Consider the following 15,938-nt stretch of genomic DNA (forward strand, 5'->3'; position numbering starts at 1 on the left):
CAGGATCCCCCCACCCCTTAATTTTGTGGTGGTAACTTATACCTGACAAGTAAGTTTGTGTAGTGCTAGGGGATGCTCCACTGATAGATAAATAAGCCACATATTGTAGCAAATGATTGATAGGCACAGGCCACATCTCAGATAGCCTGTATAACTCTCGGAATTTTTTTAAAAGATGACAGGCCTGTACTGTATGCCTGCTTAGTATTATTGGACAAACTACCCTGAATTAAAGTCTCAATCACTAATTGAAGATTTCCCATAGATGGTTTGGCACCACATGTGGCTCCCGTTCTGCGCCTGGAGCTAACTGGAAGAATCTGTCCCCACTGCAAACGTGAAATTGAATCAGCAACAGTGTTATCAGCACCAGGGATATGTGAACATTTACACAATATGTTAAATTTTAAACATCTCAAAACAAATGACCGGACTAGTTTCATAACCAGATCTGACTTAGATGTTAGAGAATTAATGATGCTTACAACTCCTGTATTGTCTGACCTAAACAATATCTTTTTATTAGTTAGTAATTCCCCCCAAACAACTATGGCCACTAAAATTGGAAAAATTCAAGCAGTGTAATACTTCTGGTTAAACCCTGATCATGCCATTTGACTGGCCATACTCCAAAACACCACTTACCATTAAAAAAGGCCCCAAACCCCATTCCTGGGCCCACGGCGCTGTCAGTGTACAAACACAAATCCTGAGAACTCTCCCATTCCTTGTTTAGAAACACTGAAACTCCATTAAAACCCTTAAAGAAATATAACCATGCCTCAATATCTTGCTTGACTTCCCCAGTAACCCGAATGCGATGATGGGGCTGAGTTAAACCCTTAATTGAATTAATTAGACGTCGACAAAAAGTCCGCCCAGGTCTTACAGCCCTACAAGCAAAATGTAATGCCCCAATCAACGACTGCATTTCCCTTAAAGTTACTTTCTGCTTTGAGAACACATTTTCTAGCTTCTCACAAATCTCAACTACTTTAGCTGCAGGAATTTTAATTGTAAGATTTACAGTATCAATTTCTAAACCTAGGAAACATAACACAGTGCAAGGGCCAAACGTCTTTTCCTCAGCAATAGGGACTCCCAGGTTTTCACAAGAAGCTAAGAAACATTCCAATAAATCCTTACATTGGGTGGAACCAGCTTTACCTCCAAAAAGGAAATCATCAAGATAATGTAATACAGATCGTTTTCCTAATTTATTTTGAACTATCCATTCTAAAGCACTTGAAAATTTCTCAAATAAGCTGCATGATAATGAACATCCCATCGGTAAGCATTTATCAAAATAATAATAACCCTGAAGCTTAAATCCCAATAAATCAAAGTCTTGTGGAGATATTGGCAGTAACCTAAAAGCTGATTTGATATCGGATTTTGCTAATAAAGCCCCTTGACCTAAATTTTGGACCAATTCAATCGCCGCATCAAATTTGGTATACTGAACAGAACACAAATCCGAATCGATACCAGAATTAACTGAATTATCTTTAGGATGTGACAAGTGGTGGATTAAACGAAACTCCCCCGGTGTACTCTTTGGAATCAGACCCAAAGGTCTCAAATTTGGTAAAGGTCTTTCCTTAAATGGACCGGCAACCCTTCCAAGATCCACCTCTTTTTGAACTTTTTTAAGGGCCATATTGACATTCTGTCTGACTGAACCTAAATTTAAACAATCAGTATCCTCCCTAATACCCTGATAATGCAAAGGAAATCCCTCTGAAAAACCATCAACAAGCTCCTGTGTGATTTGATGGTTTGGGTAATCAAGCAATTCCTGAAAGCAAATTTTTTACTATTTATTGGGGTTTTTCCCAGACTGGACACTGCCATTGGGGTTTTTTCCCTGTCTGGAACTTGCATCTGAGGGCCGAAAAGACTTAGTGCACTGCAATGCACTATGGTCAGCAGCACAAATACTGCAAACATGAGTGTACCTGCAGTTACTATACGTACATTTACCCCTATTGAAGCCAAAGCAAGGTGATGGCTTGGAATGTTTCCCACCCCACTCCTTGTTACCTCCCTTGACCACATTGTTCTTCCCCATTCCACCGGCTTGAGGGGTCATTACCTGGAGCCAAAGGTTTGAATTAATTTGGTTCCATGCTAAACCAGGAGATTGACTAAGACGAGCCCTAAATTGCTCATCATACACTCGCCAACCCCCCCGGCACACCCTGACAAGCTGCCCCACGTATTGTTTTTACATACTGCAAAAGTTCCTGTACCTTAGCGGGGAATCTTTCCAAATAAATGGACATATAAATGTGGAAAGCATCTGTCCATTTCTCCACATTTGGTATTTTTTCTTTACAAGTAGGGGGGCGGGTCTCTATCATCCCACTGGATCCGACAACCATCGGCGCACTAGTGCAAAAGTCATTCAATTCTGAGTAGCCCTTTAAAAGAAGGGCCAAATTTATATACTCGTGACCCCAGATTTTTTGTTTTATAGCCCGGGGCACATGGTCACCGATGGAGTCGGACTCCAGGGGGATAATTTCGATCTCGGGGGTAGTGCTATTATTGTAACCATTATCATGTACATTTAATAACATCTGCGGTTCGGGCTCTATGCCCATACCTGTGATCCCATCCTCCACTTGCACCTCCTCTAGCTCTACTACTGGTACCTCTGGCAGCTGACCACGTGGAGTCTCCCTCCGGGTCTCGCCAGCGGCGGTCTCCGTCCTTTTTGGGAGGGGAACTGCTCGCCTTCCCCCTTTTTCTTTTCTCTGGGGGCGGAGACAAAGCCACCCCGGGACCTCGCCGCTTCCTAATTCCAAGAACTCTTGGCATACTTAAGAAATCCGATCAGTACAAATTAAAATTCTCTGCAAGCATGTGCCTCTTATTTGCTAATCTGTCGATGACGGATGTTAACTTAGCATGCTAGGATAACGTTCTATACAATGCTTTCCTATGCAAAGCGAGATAACTCTAAATTATTAACTACTGTCCAAGGGGGGTAACTCCTGTGACCTTACGTATGACACATACTAAACTTCCATAATGGCTTCAATAACTTTGATTACCGTACACGTCGGTAGTAATCAGTAGTATTATAAATATAAAATACATGGACAATATTAGGAATTATCCAATTATGTCTTCTCAATAAACAACTCCCTCTCTGTACTTCTGAATTGGTAAGTTATACACTTGAATTAGAGAATTGCCCATAGAAACTCTGTCACAATAATTTAAGCAAGTCAATAATAAATTAAGCCATCAATTATCAATAATAGGTCTAAAAATATCAGATTACAATAACTTTAAGTGAATTTCTGATAATGAATTAATACAACCTATCTTAGGAGACAATAGTATAAATATAAGACTTTGAATCCAGTCTAAAAATAGTTACATAAAATCTAAATATAGATGAACTTATTATTTAATAGAAACAGGTATAAACCTCTTCCACAGAGAGTTATTACTCTTGTAGGTACTATTTTCCCTAATCCATGCCAATAATCAAATTACTATACAATAAATTAATTTCTCTATAATATACCACTCCTCTTCCACAAAGTAAATATAAAACTTTGTAGGCAATTATCTTTAACCTATACGGTTATAGGATCTGGAATATTGTTATAAAATTCCGTAGAATTTACTAAAAGTTAATATTGTTTACATTATTTCATAATGAAATAATATCTATATACTATAAGCCTAATGACTGTAAAAATAATCCAAAAGTCTTATAAGACCGTACGAGTAGTCTCCCTTATTTGTATACTAACTTTGCTCTATACTTTAAGCTATCTATCCAATGGTTATGAAAAGGCGCATGTATACACCAATGCCGACGGGCTAGAACTGTCGAAACAGCGATGCACGCCGCCTTTTATAACCTTCGGTCCTCACCATGTGAGGACGTCCTCACCAGATGAGGCAAATTCCTCATCCGATGAGGAAAATATCCATATAAGGAAAAACGTGACCTCACGTGCGGGGTCAACAGTAGCATTTACTACGACCGAGCAGCCGTGTCTAGACGATTCCTTCCGCAACATAGTGCGGGAATCTATCGATTAAAATACATATTTAACAATAAAAATGTACCTCTATAATATAAGTAAAACCTTTCTTATTACATTTATAGACTATTATAAACTATAGAATACTGAAAGCGAACTATTACAACCGTACGCTTCCGAAGTAGTTCTCTCATGACGTTACATTGCTCGCCATGTTGAGAGTGGGAACGGGATGAACTAAGATAAAACAAACCATGAGTTCAGACGTTTATAACCCGTAAGTAATAAAACTATCATTGCGAAAATGATCTATGAACTCATAAGTTTTATGTAACTAGTAATAGTATATATCAATAGTTTGATATAGACATGGCTTCAGTGGTTTGTATATTTGTTATTTTATTTTAAGAGGAGTAGAAAAATGAAGCATCGAGGCGACAAAATTAACATAGACATCTGTAGCTTTTTATTCATCGTACTACACGATATTACAAATATTGAACAGTTTGTTTGTGTTTGATGTTATATGGATCCAAGTTAAGAAATTCAAAGAATATTGAAAATATTGCCTTTATATACCCTATTGTTGCTTTCAACTACTTAACTTCAGCATGTACAGTGCAATCTGATCCCCTGACCAGCATGTAAGCTTTAGTTTTAACAATAGATTTCATTTTATAGAAACATATGGGTATTATCTTGTTTATTTCAGAACAATACATTCAAACCAATCAGATCAAGTTTTGGGAGATTTCATTTGGACTTTGCTATGGCAGGCAATGGAGCTGTGGTTTCGGGTCCACAGGGAGGTTACCCTGTAGAAATATTTCCCGGCGGTTTTGATGAGAAATTTCGTTGCAACTCTTGTACAATGATATTGAGAGATCCTGTACAGTCTTTCTGTGGTCATAGATTCTGTAAGAGCTGTATCCAGGGGGTCATCAGGTAGGCCAGGAATATAAGTTCATCTTAATGACAACATGTTTATTTATAATCTTGTATTCCTTATAAAAAAGTGTTTCCTTTCAAATAGATTTAAGTATTTGCATAAAATTGACACTTGTTGAAATGCTATATTATAAAATTGTGAATGATTTTTTTTTCTCTTATAATTTGTTTTTTACCTTTCCGAAACGGCTTTTGATTTTTAAAATGGGAATATAATAACGAGAACAATAATTTTGTAGTAGTCACAAAAGTTTTTAACTTTACCAATAAAAACAACTTACACGTCAATACATCACCATGCATACAGAACAAAATTGATTAAAAAAAATAAAATAAATTACTTTTTCTTATCGCGTGACCCTACTTAATTATACTCCGACTACATCTCTAATATGCCAATAGTCGCGGATACATTTGAATATCACGTAACGACAGAATCCGTCAAAAACAGACGAAATACCTCCTCACTGCTTATTCATATATTACTCAGGAAATCTTGACAAATTGTTTGTGGATGTTTGTAACCATCTATCTGTAGGGTCCTATCGGAACTATATTTTCGATAATTTATTAAAGGTTTCTTTAAGAAACTCTTTTATTTTTTTTATGCTCCCCGAAATGTAATGGGCCTTGTAAATTAATAAAACCTAGTTATGAAACTATATTGTAATATAAATGCAAAAAAAATATATACCACATTCTATTGTTATATTTGAAGATTTCATGTGATTTAAATATAGATATATAAATAACACACTTGGCAACATTTCAACATTAGAGCTTTACACTTCTACCTACTATATATACACCTATACATTAACCTATATATAAGTATTGTGAACCTTTGTTACTTACTACCATTGATTGGGTTTACCAGCAGTTTTAAATATCCGTGAACTGACTTTAAGGGTATATAATAATAAAGTATTTCTCAATATTTTGTGGATCAAATAATTAGGAAATCATAAAAATACCATACCTGCTCAAATAACCAACTATACATACATATAGTAAGTTCTCAAAGTTAGCTATAAAAGTAATTGTAAAACCTTCTAGACATTAAAATAACATTTTCAATGATATTTTTTTTTTTTCAAATCTCTTGTCTTATAGAATTCTTTTTTATTTTCTTTCCCATTCTTGCCATATATTTAATGTAGCCCGTTGAGAGAAAGTGGCATTATATGCAAATCGGTTATTTGTATGTTGGTGTAATCTACAGGCAAGGTTGAAAGAGTCCAGTGTCAGTCCTGTATAAATGAAGGTGCCGGCGATGATGATGACTACAGCATTCTCAAGGAAGAACAGGTACATTATTTTTTAATGAGACTATTTTCACTCATAGGTGCCTTTTGACATTTTTTTTTTGGGGGGGGGGGGGATTTGTAGATAGGGAAGATAATTTCCATGAGTTAAAATGCATTTTGAGGGAGATTAGATTAAAAAAAACCGAAATAATTTTGATTCAAAGAATCCATACCAAAAACCCTGAATGATTGTGAAGGTTTTGAATGTTGTGTCATATGTGTTGAAAACCCAATATCAAAGAGTTGTTTCTTTGACCTGCATGATTGACCACAATATAAACCAATATGTATTCCAAATGTAATGCTTATATTGATTATGATATTTTGTGTCTTTATAAGTTAAAATACTAGAATACACAAGTAAATTATCACCTAGAATACAAACAAAAGTTAAGAGCAGTTAACTTGTGATCACCATTATCAAGATCGATTTGACTAAATAGACAAACAAAGGGAGATCGAATCCAAACAGCCGCATCTTGAAAACATTTTGAACTTCTTCTAGTTCATTTTTTATTTAAACATATTTCAGGCCATAAAAAATGTCTGTTTAGGTTTACCCGACCAACCCTTATTTTTTACCCCTGACCCTATTTTTTTTCTCCACTTTTCTACAAAATAAATTTTTAAAAGATCCTCCCAACCGTACGACCGTATTTTTTTGCCAAAGTAACCCTAAACAGAAATTTTTTGGCCTTATTGGAATATTTTACATACATAAATATTATATATATTTCAACATATTTACAGATGTTTCCTGATAATGGAGTACGACGAGAAATGGCCAATAAGGAGGTGAAATGTATCAACCCAGGTTGTAGTTGGACTGATGCTTTCAAAAACTATGATGTATGTACACTGTGGTGACTTATAATATACTAGGTTTCTTAGGGTAGCTAGGTTTCAGTATCTGTTATAGCTTTGAATTTGATCAAAAGAAAAATGTATAAATTTTAAATGAAAGTCTTCTTAGAGAGTAATATCAGTGAGAAATCTCATTGGCATAAGCTTTAGCAGATACTTTAACTTAAAACATATTTTTATTTACCAAAAGGAAAAAAGGATCTGGCATAAGTTATGACAACTTATGAAGCCATCTCCTTACAAAGTTACAAATACATAACATAAAAAAACGATAACTTACATTAACATACAGATATTTATATATACATTTATGCCGGATCTAATGAAAATATGCAGTTTATCAAAGACATCACAATTTACTTCCAAACAATAATAAATCAAGAAATCTAAATTAACAGTGGAAAAGTTAAATTGAGATTTTATATTCCTTTTAGAACAAAATATCTTCAAGGTGGTGTTAATGCATGTCAAATGTAATATGCCAATTACTATTCTCCAAATTATAAAATGATACTGCACATGTACATATACGCGTTTTGGTATTATCAACCTTTAGTTCAAATTGATTTTGGACAGAAAAGAATCAATAAGCTCAAACTTTATTTTGAACAGAAAAAAATTACAGAGTTAGCTTGAAATGGATTTTTCAGAATTATTACAGTGGTTTTTATGTTTTTAGAAAATTATCACATTAATATTTGTCACCAAATTTCTGGTGTAAAAGCAGTAAATTATGGTCCATATGTAAAATAATTTTAAAAGATTTATTAATTTATGGACACCGCCCATCTTTTCATTGTAAAGATGTACATTATCTATACCATATTTGATAAAAAATTTAAAGATAATTGAGAGGGGGGTTATTTGGGCCAAATTTGCACCTTTCTCAAATTTATAAAGCGATGAATCAATATGTAAATTTAAAGAAGTAAAAGGTATTACATGTATATGGTAGTGATATCGGTTTGCGTTAAATTAAAATCTGAATTAAAGGCTTGTGAACTTGAGGCCATGAAAAGATTGAGGAAGGTCACTGAACGTGATAGGACGTTTATTGGTTTAGGAAGGGTAATTTACATTGCTGATGCGCCCAATACAATGTCAATATGACAATTGCTTTTACTTCTGAATCCATTAGCGTCATGCAGCTGAATGTGAATATCGACCAATCATCTGCCAAGAATGTAATGCCAAGGTGGAAAAGATCCACATGGAGAAACATCTGAGGGAGAGTTGTATGGGTCGTAAGATCAACTGTAAAACTTGTAACCAAGAAATCGCTCTAAAAGACGAACAAGTAAGTTGTTTTAATGACGGACACTTTGATTTGGATGCCAGCTTTCTTTTGTGGTGACTGAATTTTGTAATTTCAATTTCAAAACAAGTTTCAAGATCTTTCACCACTGACAAGTGGTATTTTTCCTCTTATCAAAAATAGGAGTAGATGAATTAGTATAGTTCTTTAGTTTTCAAAAGTTATGTAATTTACACCATTACCACCATTGAAAAGTTTGAGCTTTTAATTTTACTTCAAAATAGAAAATGCTGATAATAATTAGTTGTGTCCGAAAAAAATTCTGTGGCACTATGTCCTATATGGAATGAAGTACTGATTGTGCATGCACCAAAAGCAAAATAAATTATTTCATATTTTGGGGGGGTTAATTCGGCATTCATATACATAATAAACACCAAATATTGTTCAAATGATGAGTATCGTGTATGCTCTATTGCCGGTGGAGCATCTTTAGAAAGTAAATTGAAATACAATTTACCTTTCTAAAGATGAATATTATGAGGTGGATATTTTGAAATGTGGAGATATATTTAAGCGGATCGAAGATTTTTTATAAGGCTTCAGTAGTAACAAAAAGTTACACTTTTCCTATTCATTAATGGCAAACATTTTGTGACCGTGCATAATTTGTCCTGTTTCATTGCAGAAATATAAGGAAAATGATTGAAAATACCACACATTGTATGTAAAAAACTTAATTGTTATTTACCAAATATGTAATCCAATGATATATGAACGCAAAAATTTGATACAAAATTTATTTTCTGTTTGATATTAATATATAACATTGAGAAATCTATGTATCTGACTTTGTATTGTCTCATATTTCGATTACATCTGGTGAACAATCAATATTATATTCATACATGTTTTATGTACACTGTATACCAGGTATTTACAATGTACATGTATTATTTTATGACATGTTTAGTTATTACACAAATTCCAAATCTATTGCAAAAATTCATAATTTTCATATAATGAAGTGAAACTTCTTCCATTGAAACTATTCTTTCAAGGTAAAAAAATCAAAATTACATGTTATGCCCAAAAATTTTGGTCACTTGATGCAAATTCCATTTCGCAATTTACGGTTTCTTTCTTTATATGGCATTGTGTACAGGTATATAGTTTAGAAAGAATCAAGAAATTAAATTTATACGTTCCATGTGTATATTGTAAGTAATTTTTCTTACCTCTCTAACTAATAAACACGCTAATAATGTCTCCTTTTGTATTTCTAGCAACATAACAAAGTTTGTCCTAAAGCTTTGGTGAAGTGTGAAGCCTGTGGAAAGAAGAAAATATTGAGAGAAAAGGTAAAATTTTAAGAGATTCATAACTTAATTGTCTGGTTTCTTTTTTCTGGGCAATTGTTTTATGTTAATATATCATACATAAAATATATACATTAGGTACAACAACTAGCCTAATGAATATTATTATAGCCCAGTTACTTAAATAAACTCTTTTGGTCCCATTTGTACCAGTTTGGGGCAGACACCAAACCATTTTCTGACGAAATTTGATGAAAAAGTTGGGGGTCTTATTTGCGAATGGGTTCATCTGACAACAAATACGGTATATTTACATTAGTTGTGCAGTGAAATTATACTAAGCATCTATTAAAGTAGTTTTGTATATGTTTTAGCTGGCATACCATCAAGAGAAAGAGTGTGCTAACCAGAAGATCAATTGTCCTGTGGGATGTGATCCCGTGAGTATGATTACACCAACTTTTTTTGTGTATGCTTATATTTTGCGGGTATAATAAGTATTCTTGAACATCAGTAGTCGCAAATTACACATGTACAGCAGAAATTAAATTACTATGAAAAAGTATTTTGACATGTTAACGAGGAAATTAGTTGCTGCGAAATAATAAAAAAACCCATCAAGAACAATCTGTAATGAAGCACAGTATAATAAGTACATTTGTATTTATGTTCAAATTTAATCATTCTAAATAATACATGTTTTCTTGTGTATATTGATATCAAATGAATTAATGATATTGAATATAAGAACAATAACATCTAACATATTCATTTAATGTGATCTTTTTGACTAAAATTCGTTTTATCTTTACAGTGTGCTTCTTATATAACAACATCATATGATGACTACTTTTTCAGGGCCTGGTTTTATGAAAGTTTCTTAACTTTAAGGAAATCCTTAACATAAATTTCTCATAGAAAAGGTTTTCCCCTTAACATCTGTTACTTAATGCGTTCTTATGGAGAATTTCAAGTTAAGAAATTCCTTAAGTTAAGGAATGTTCATGAAACTCACCCTTGATTTATTTCTATCATGATGTTCGGTATTTGGAGCTACTGATGAGTTATTATAATGAATTTATTTTTAGACCGAGAAGGATGTCGGAATAAAACTTTAGGATCAAGAGACGTGTCCTTCTTTGTGTACCGTTTTAAGTAGAATAATTATCTTTTGATCTTTTTTCTTTAGGTCGAAAGGGGTGCTTTTGTTGGTCATTTGGAGAGAAAAGCTGGTTTGCATATCCAATGGATGCTACAACAGATCGAAGCACTGGGCCATGAAGTAAACACCAGGATTCAGGCACTAACACCAGTGGAAGAAATCAACCGCTATGGCCAGATGATTACAGTGATCCAGGCCAAACTCCAGGAGCAGGACAACCAGATTCGGGCACTTATGGACCGCAATGCTGACCAGCCAAGGGGTAATAATCAACAGGAAATCATCGCACTCAATAAACAGACAAAAGCATTGGACCTGAAGACAGGAACGTTTGAGGGGATCGTTACAACTCTTCATAGGGAGATCGAGCGGTGTATCACTGCCTTGGATACACTAGAAAGGCACAGGACCGGTGAACAGGAAACAAATGAAGAATTGAAGCGGAAAATACAACAAATGGAAAGAGCAAATTCACTGAAGGATGTCACTATCACGGAACTAGATAGCAGGATCCGGTCGCTGGAGATCGTCAGTTACGAAGGTACCCTGGTATGGAAAATCGCGGAATGGTCCAAACACAGGCGAGAGGCAATGGCTGGTAGAGTTACTAGTTTGTATTCCCCTCATTTCTACACAGGCAGAACGGGCTACCGTCTATGTGCAAGACTTTACCCCAACGGGGATGGTATCGGCAAGAAAACACATGTCTCAGTGTTCTTCGTTGTTGCACGAGGGAACTATGACGCATTGCTATCGTGGCCGTTCATCCAACGCGTGACTTTCATGCTGCTCGACCAGAATAATAGGGATCACGTGGTAGATTCCTTCCGTCCTGACCCGGCCAGTAGCTCCTTTCAGAGACCAACAACGGAGATGAACATTGCCAGTGGGTGTCCGCTGTTTATGCCTCTTAAAAAACTAGAGGAGGTTGGTACCTCTTATGTAAAAGACGATACGTTGTTTTTGAAAATCGTTGTAGACGCTGAAAGGCCCGCGGGAGGAGGAGCAGTGTAGTCTATAAATCGATACCTATTTTATTCCGAGTTAAGTTTCTTAGCAATTGAGAGTGATGTTTTGTTTCTGCCATTTATTCACAACGTTTGTGTATAAAAATAGTTTCTTTAAGAAGGCATAGAATTCTTCAGTATTGGAAAAAATATCGTTTCCCTTTTCCATGTGTACAGATTTATCATTAAGAAATACTGCCCTGCGTGTGTACATGTAAATATGCATTATACCGGTATTTTTAGATTTATTTATTTTAAGGGGGGATCTAAGAGTATGCATTTTTAAATGACTATTAAATGTACATTGTAAAATGCAAGAAGAAAACTGGAATCATATGTGTTTCGCCGTTTTTAAGATTGCCATTATGATAATTTTTATGATCAATGTCGTCTGAGCAATGATGTTTATGGTCCCAAAGATAAATTGACGAACTGTACGGAAAACGTTGACAGTCAGCATCATAGGATCATCGGAAAATGCTCGCTTATCGTAACTTATGCGCGGGAAAGGCTCGTTGTAATATTTTGGACTAAAATAATTTTTCCTTACCCAGAGGGTGTGACAACAAAACCACAATCCGAGGGGTAATTCACGAATTTCCCTGGGGGTTGTAACTTCGTTTTGACACCCTTATAGGTGGGGAATGGCTCTTTTTCTCTCTTAAACAATAGAAAAAGTTGAGATAATACCATTTTCACCGCGATATGAACATGGATCTGTCGATCACACGTCATGACGTTATGTAATTGTTTTGCCGGAACTGTCATAACTTAGGGGTTCACAGAGAAATTTCTCACGGCTAATATCGGTGACAAATCAATGAATGGTGGGAGAATTTAAGAGATCAACAGTTATGCGCATGCCATGCTCGCTTATATAAACAGTAACTGGAATGCACAGGAAATGTTCGCTTATTTCGGATAAGGAGATCAACAGTTATCATAACGTATGCATAGGAAATACTTGCTTATTTCAACAGTTATGCACAGAAAATGTTCGCTTATTTCAGACTTGGATATCAATAGTTATGTGCAGTTTGCTGTACTCATGTTCACGGCATCAATTCAGAATTTACAGAAATCGGCAGGTTTGTTAAGGTTCCATTGCAAATATGTGATCGTAGATGATTTTGGATTATGCAACGTGGGCATTTATTTTTTTATATATCAAAAGGCTATAGTCTAGCTTTTTTGACCAATTAGAATTTTCAGTTGACGATTTCAGATATTTAAATAACGATATGTATTAATTATTCAATCTTAATTATTCAATCTTGCTTGAACGAACATTTTTATTGGCGTAAAATATAAGCTGCCATTTGCTATTGTAAAAATGGCGTTTGTAACATCGCCGCTGATGGACTAAAGCAACAAATTTACACTTTTATAATGAGTCATTAATTCTACTTTAATAAAGACATAGCTGTTTCATACGGTATTTTCACTTTTCCCTTTAATTTAATAATGTAACAACTTCATTCATCCCTTCTTCCGTAAAGCCATTGTTCATTTACATTAAACATTTGAATTAAATATGTCTGTATCCACTTTTTATGCGTATTGTGAGTATTCTTTATAAACCTTGGTTAGCGTACATACTTGCAACAGACTGATAAACTGTATATGTTGACAATTAAAAATCAATTATATCTTGGATTTTGTTTTTGATATAGTACTAGAATGGTGCATTGTACATACATTGCCCTCCAAAACTCTGTTACAATTATGTTAAAATTGCTGATAACTTATCTCTGAGAAAACTTCGAAAATAAATTAATGAGTTAGAAAAGGTAAATAAATTTATGAAGAATATGTACTGATGCATGTATTTACAAGGTTTATATATTTCTATATTTTTTTGCATATTTGTAAATATTCATGTATAACGCAACTTTTGGAGGGCAGTGTATGTAGTCCACTATATGGATTTTGGATTTCGTTTTTAATGTACAAAGTACATGTTGATGTATTTGTGTAGATGTTTATGATATTTATGTATTAATATATATTAACACATAAATAAATCAAATAAACATTTATGTATTGCTTATTTTTTAAATGTTTGATATTTATCCTAGCGATATCATTCCGATCTTCCCTTTGTTTACACTCCGTTAGTACTGACCGAGTAACGAAGGGAAATAACCCCGGTAAATCAGAATGTCGGTGTGAAATTGTAGCAAAAACGAAATATGTGTACTCACCCTTTTATGTCCCGAACTTCCTTCACTAAATCGAATTCTAACATTGAAACTCTTGTAATTTGCGCATCTGCAAAACAATGTAGTAAAAAAAAACCCACAGTTTTATGGTGTTTGGCAGTAAATGAAACGTATGGTCACTGTAAATGTGTGCAACGGGGCTTATTGGTCATGAAATGGACACGTGTCTCTTTTAATAGTTAAGCTTAACCAGTGTGTTATATGTAACCCCCCTTTAAGAGGATCGCTGCATCAATTCACAGTTTAGATATATATTGACATTGTTTATTTAGGATTCCATTGTAACTCATCCTGGATTCATATTGCTTACGATCACTTGCGATCTCTACACTGCTGGAATTAGCTGCGATGACGTAGCTCTGAACGACGGACGGAAGATTTCTGACAGATGGTCGTCGTCAGAGCTACGATTCCGTCCCATTGCCCGTAGTGTTGCAAAACATCCAGCGGTGAAAATGTTGCATTTCATGTGTGTCATGTAATTTTTTAATTAAATTCAACAATATCAAACATTTTTAACATAAAATGATTATTTATTTACCCACCTCCATGTCTAAATTATGTTTTGAAGCACTTTTGAATGGCTCACATCTCCGACACGGCTCACTTGGCCGCCATGATGCTTCTCGTTAGAAAGTCTCGCGCTCCAAATATGGCACCTAGTACCATATATGGAATGACCTACAAATTTTCACTACGAAATAAATAAATGTTACAAAGTTTTTAACATGAACTTTAAAAATTCTTTTTTGCTTAATTCTTAATAATACTTACATTTGTTCAGTTTCACCATATTTATTCTTAGTTTGTTGGCTTTTTTAAACTTTTAAACATATTTTACCTGTTGAGTGTTTCATTTCGTCACGGTTTCCGGTAAATCAAACATGGCGGCGTATTTGAACACAATTATACATGTGTTGTGTTTGCCTTGGATTTTACCACTAATAGTTGATGAAAGATTATAATCGAAAGGTTTGTGAATTGAATATTGATCATAGTTGTCAGAACAATACAGTTACATAAGGATAATACCCGAAAAATATATTTTTATCAGTCTCAAAGTGCCCGATGTGGATCACATCGGGGCTTGCAACACTAGCGGCAACGGGGTGGAATTCATACCCTGCCGGGAACCGGAGTGGAGGCAGGGTATGATTATTCGTTCTATGCTGGAATATGTTTTAGCAATCTGAATGCTCTGTGTGCGACATCGGATCAATAGATGGTTTTGTCCTTTGATGTACATCAAAAGAATCGAATAGCGGTACAGAGTATGGCTTTGAAGTTCAGCATCGCTCTCTGTAAAGGGAAGCTATAGGCCTATAATTGCGGGTCAGTATTTTTCTCCTGATCAGCATTCAGGTTTTCCTATGACATGTTCTAGGGGTGTAGAAAACGCGAGAGATCGTAACCCCTTGAAATAGAGGATGATTGCACCTAGGAAATAATATGAGACATAAATGCCCTTCGCCTGAATATTCTTCATCTAGTGGTTTCTGTCATTGTCGTCATATTCACCCCTGGACGATGCCATATAGCAACACTGAAGGCAGTTCAGGAGAAACACAACTGACTAGTCACAAACCTGCTGAAACTTCCTTAGAAGATTACATAGAGTGACGCCCAACTTCAAAGTCACAAAGTCAACCATAATGTACCGTTATTCGATTCTTTGGATGAACATTAAAGGATCAAATTAACTGTTCATCTGTTGGCGCAGGTAGGGTCTTCAGTTTTGCTACGACATAGTACAGAAGCGTGTATTACGACAGTGATACTAACCTCTGGAATATCGAGGTTTCTCCATTTCGTGATTACTAGCAGGAACTCAATACGTTTTATCA

At 35.0% G+C, this 15,938-nt stretch overlaps 2 protein-coding genes and 1 pseudogene across 2 annotated transcripts; 1 reads left to right on the forward strand and 2 right to left on the reverse strand.

Annotated features, from left to right (window-relative positions):
- Positions 1 to 244: 244 nt before the first annotated feature.
- Positions 245 to 1,660, reverse strand: LOC138322274 (uncharacterized). The gene is made up of 2 exons (XM_069266313.1): positions 666 to 1,660; positions 245 to 329 (listed from the first exon to the last, which is right to left on the reverse strand). The coding sequence occupies exons 1-2, from the start codon at positions 1,658 to 1,660 to the stop codon at positions 245 to 247; spliced, it is 1,080 nt and encodes a 359-aa protein (XP_069122414.1).
- A 146-nt stretch (positions 1,661 to 1,806) lies between these two features.
- On the reverse strand, positions 1,807 to 4,046 carry LOC138322275 (uncharacterized; annotated as a pseudogene).
- Positions 4,047 to 6,007: 1,961 nt separating this feature from the next.
- Positions 6,008 to 13,909, forward strand: LOC138321566 (TNF receptor-associated factor 2-like). Its single transcript, XM_069265326.1, has 6 exons — positions 6,008 to 6,266; positions 7,016 to 7,114; positions 8,268 to 8,426; positions 9,671 to 9,745; positions 10,078 to 10,143; positions 10,893 to 13,909. The coding sequence occupies exons 2-6, from the start codon at positions 7,016 to 7,018 to the stop codon at positions 11,877 to 11,879; spliced, it is 1,386 nt and encodes a 461-aa protein (XP_069121427.1). The 5' UTR covers positions 6,008 to 6,266; the 3' UTR covers positions 11,880 to 13,909.
- Positions 13,910 to 15,938: the final 2,029 nt, after the last annotated feature.

Source organism: Argopecten irradians, chromosome 4 (genome assembly GCF_041381155.1).
Source record: "Argopecten irradians isolate NY chromosome 4, Ai_NY, whole genome shotgun sequence".
Classification (NCBI taxonomy): Eukaryota; Metazoa; Mollusca; class Bivalvia; order Pectinida; family Pectinidae; genus Argopecten; species Argopecten irradians.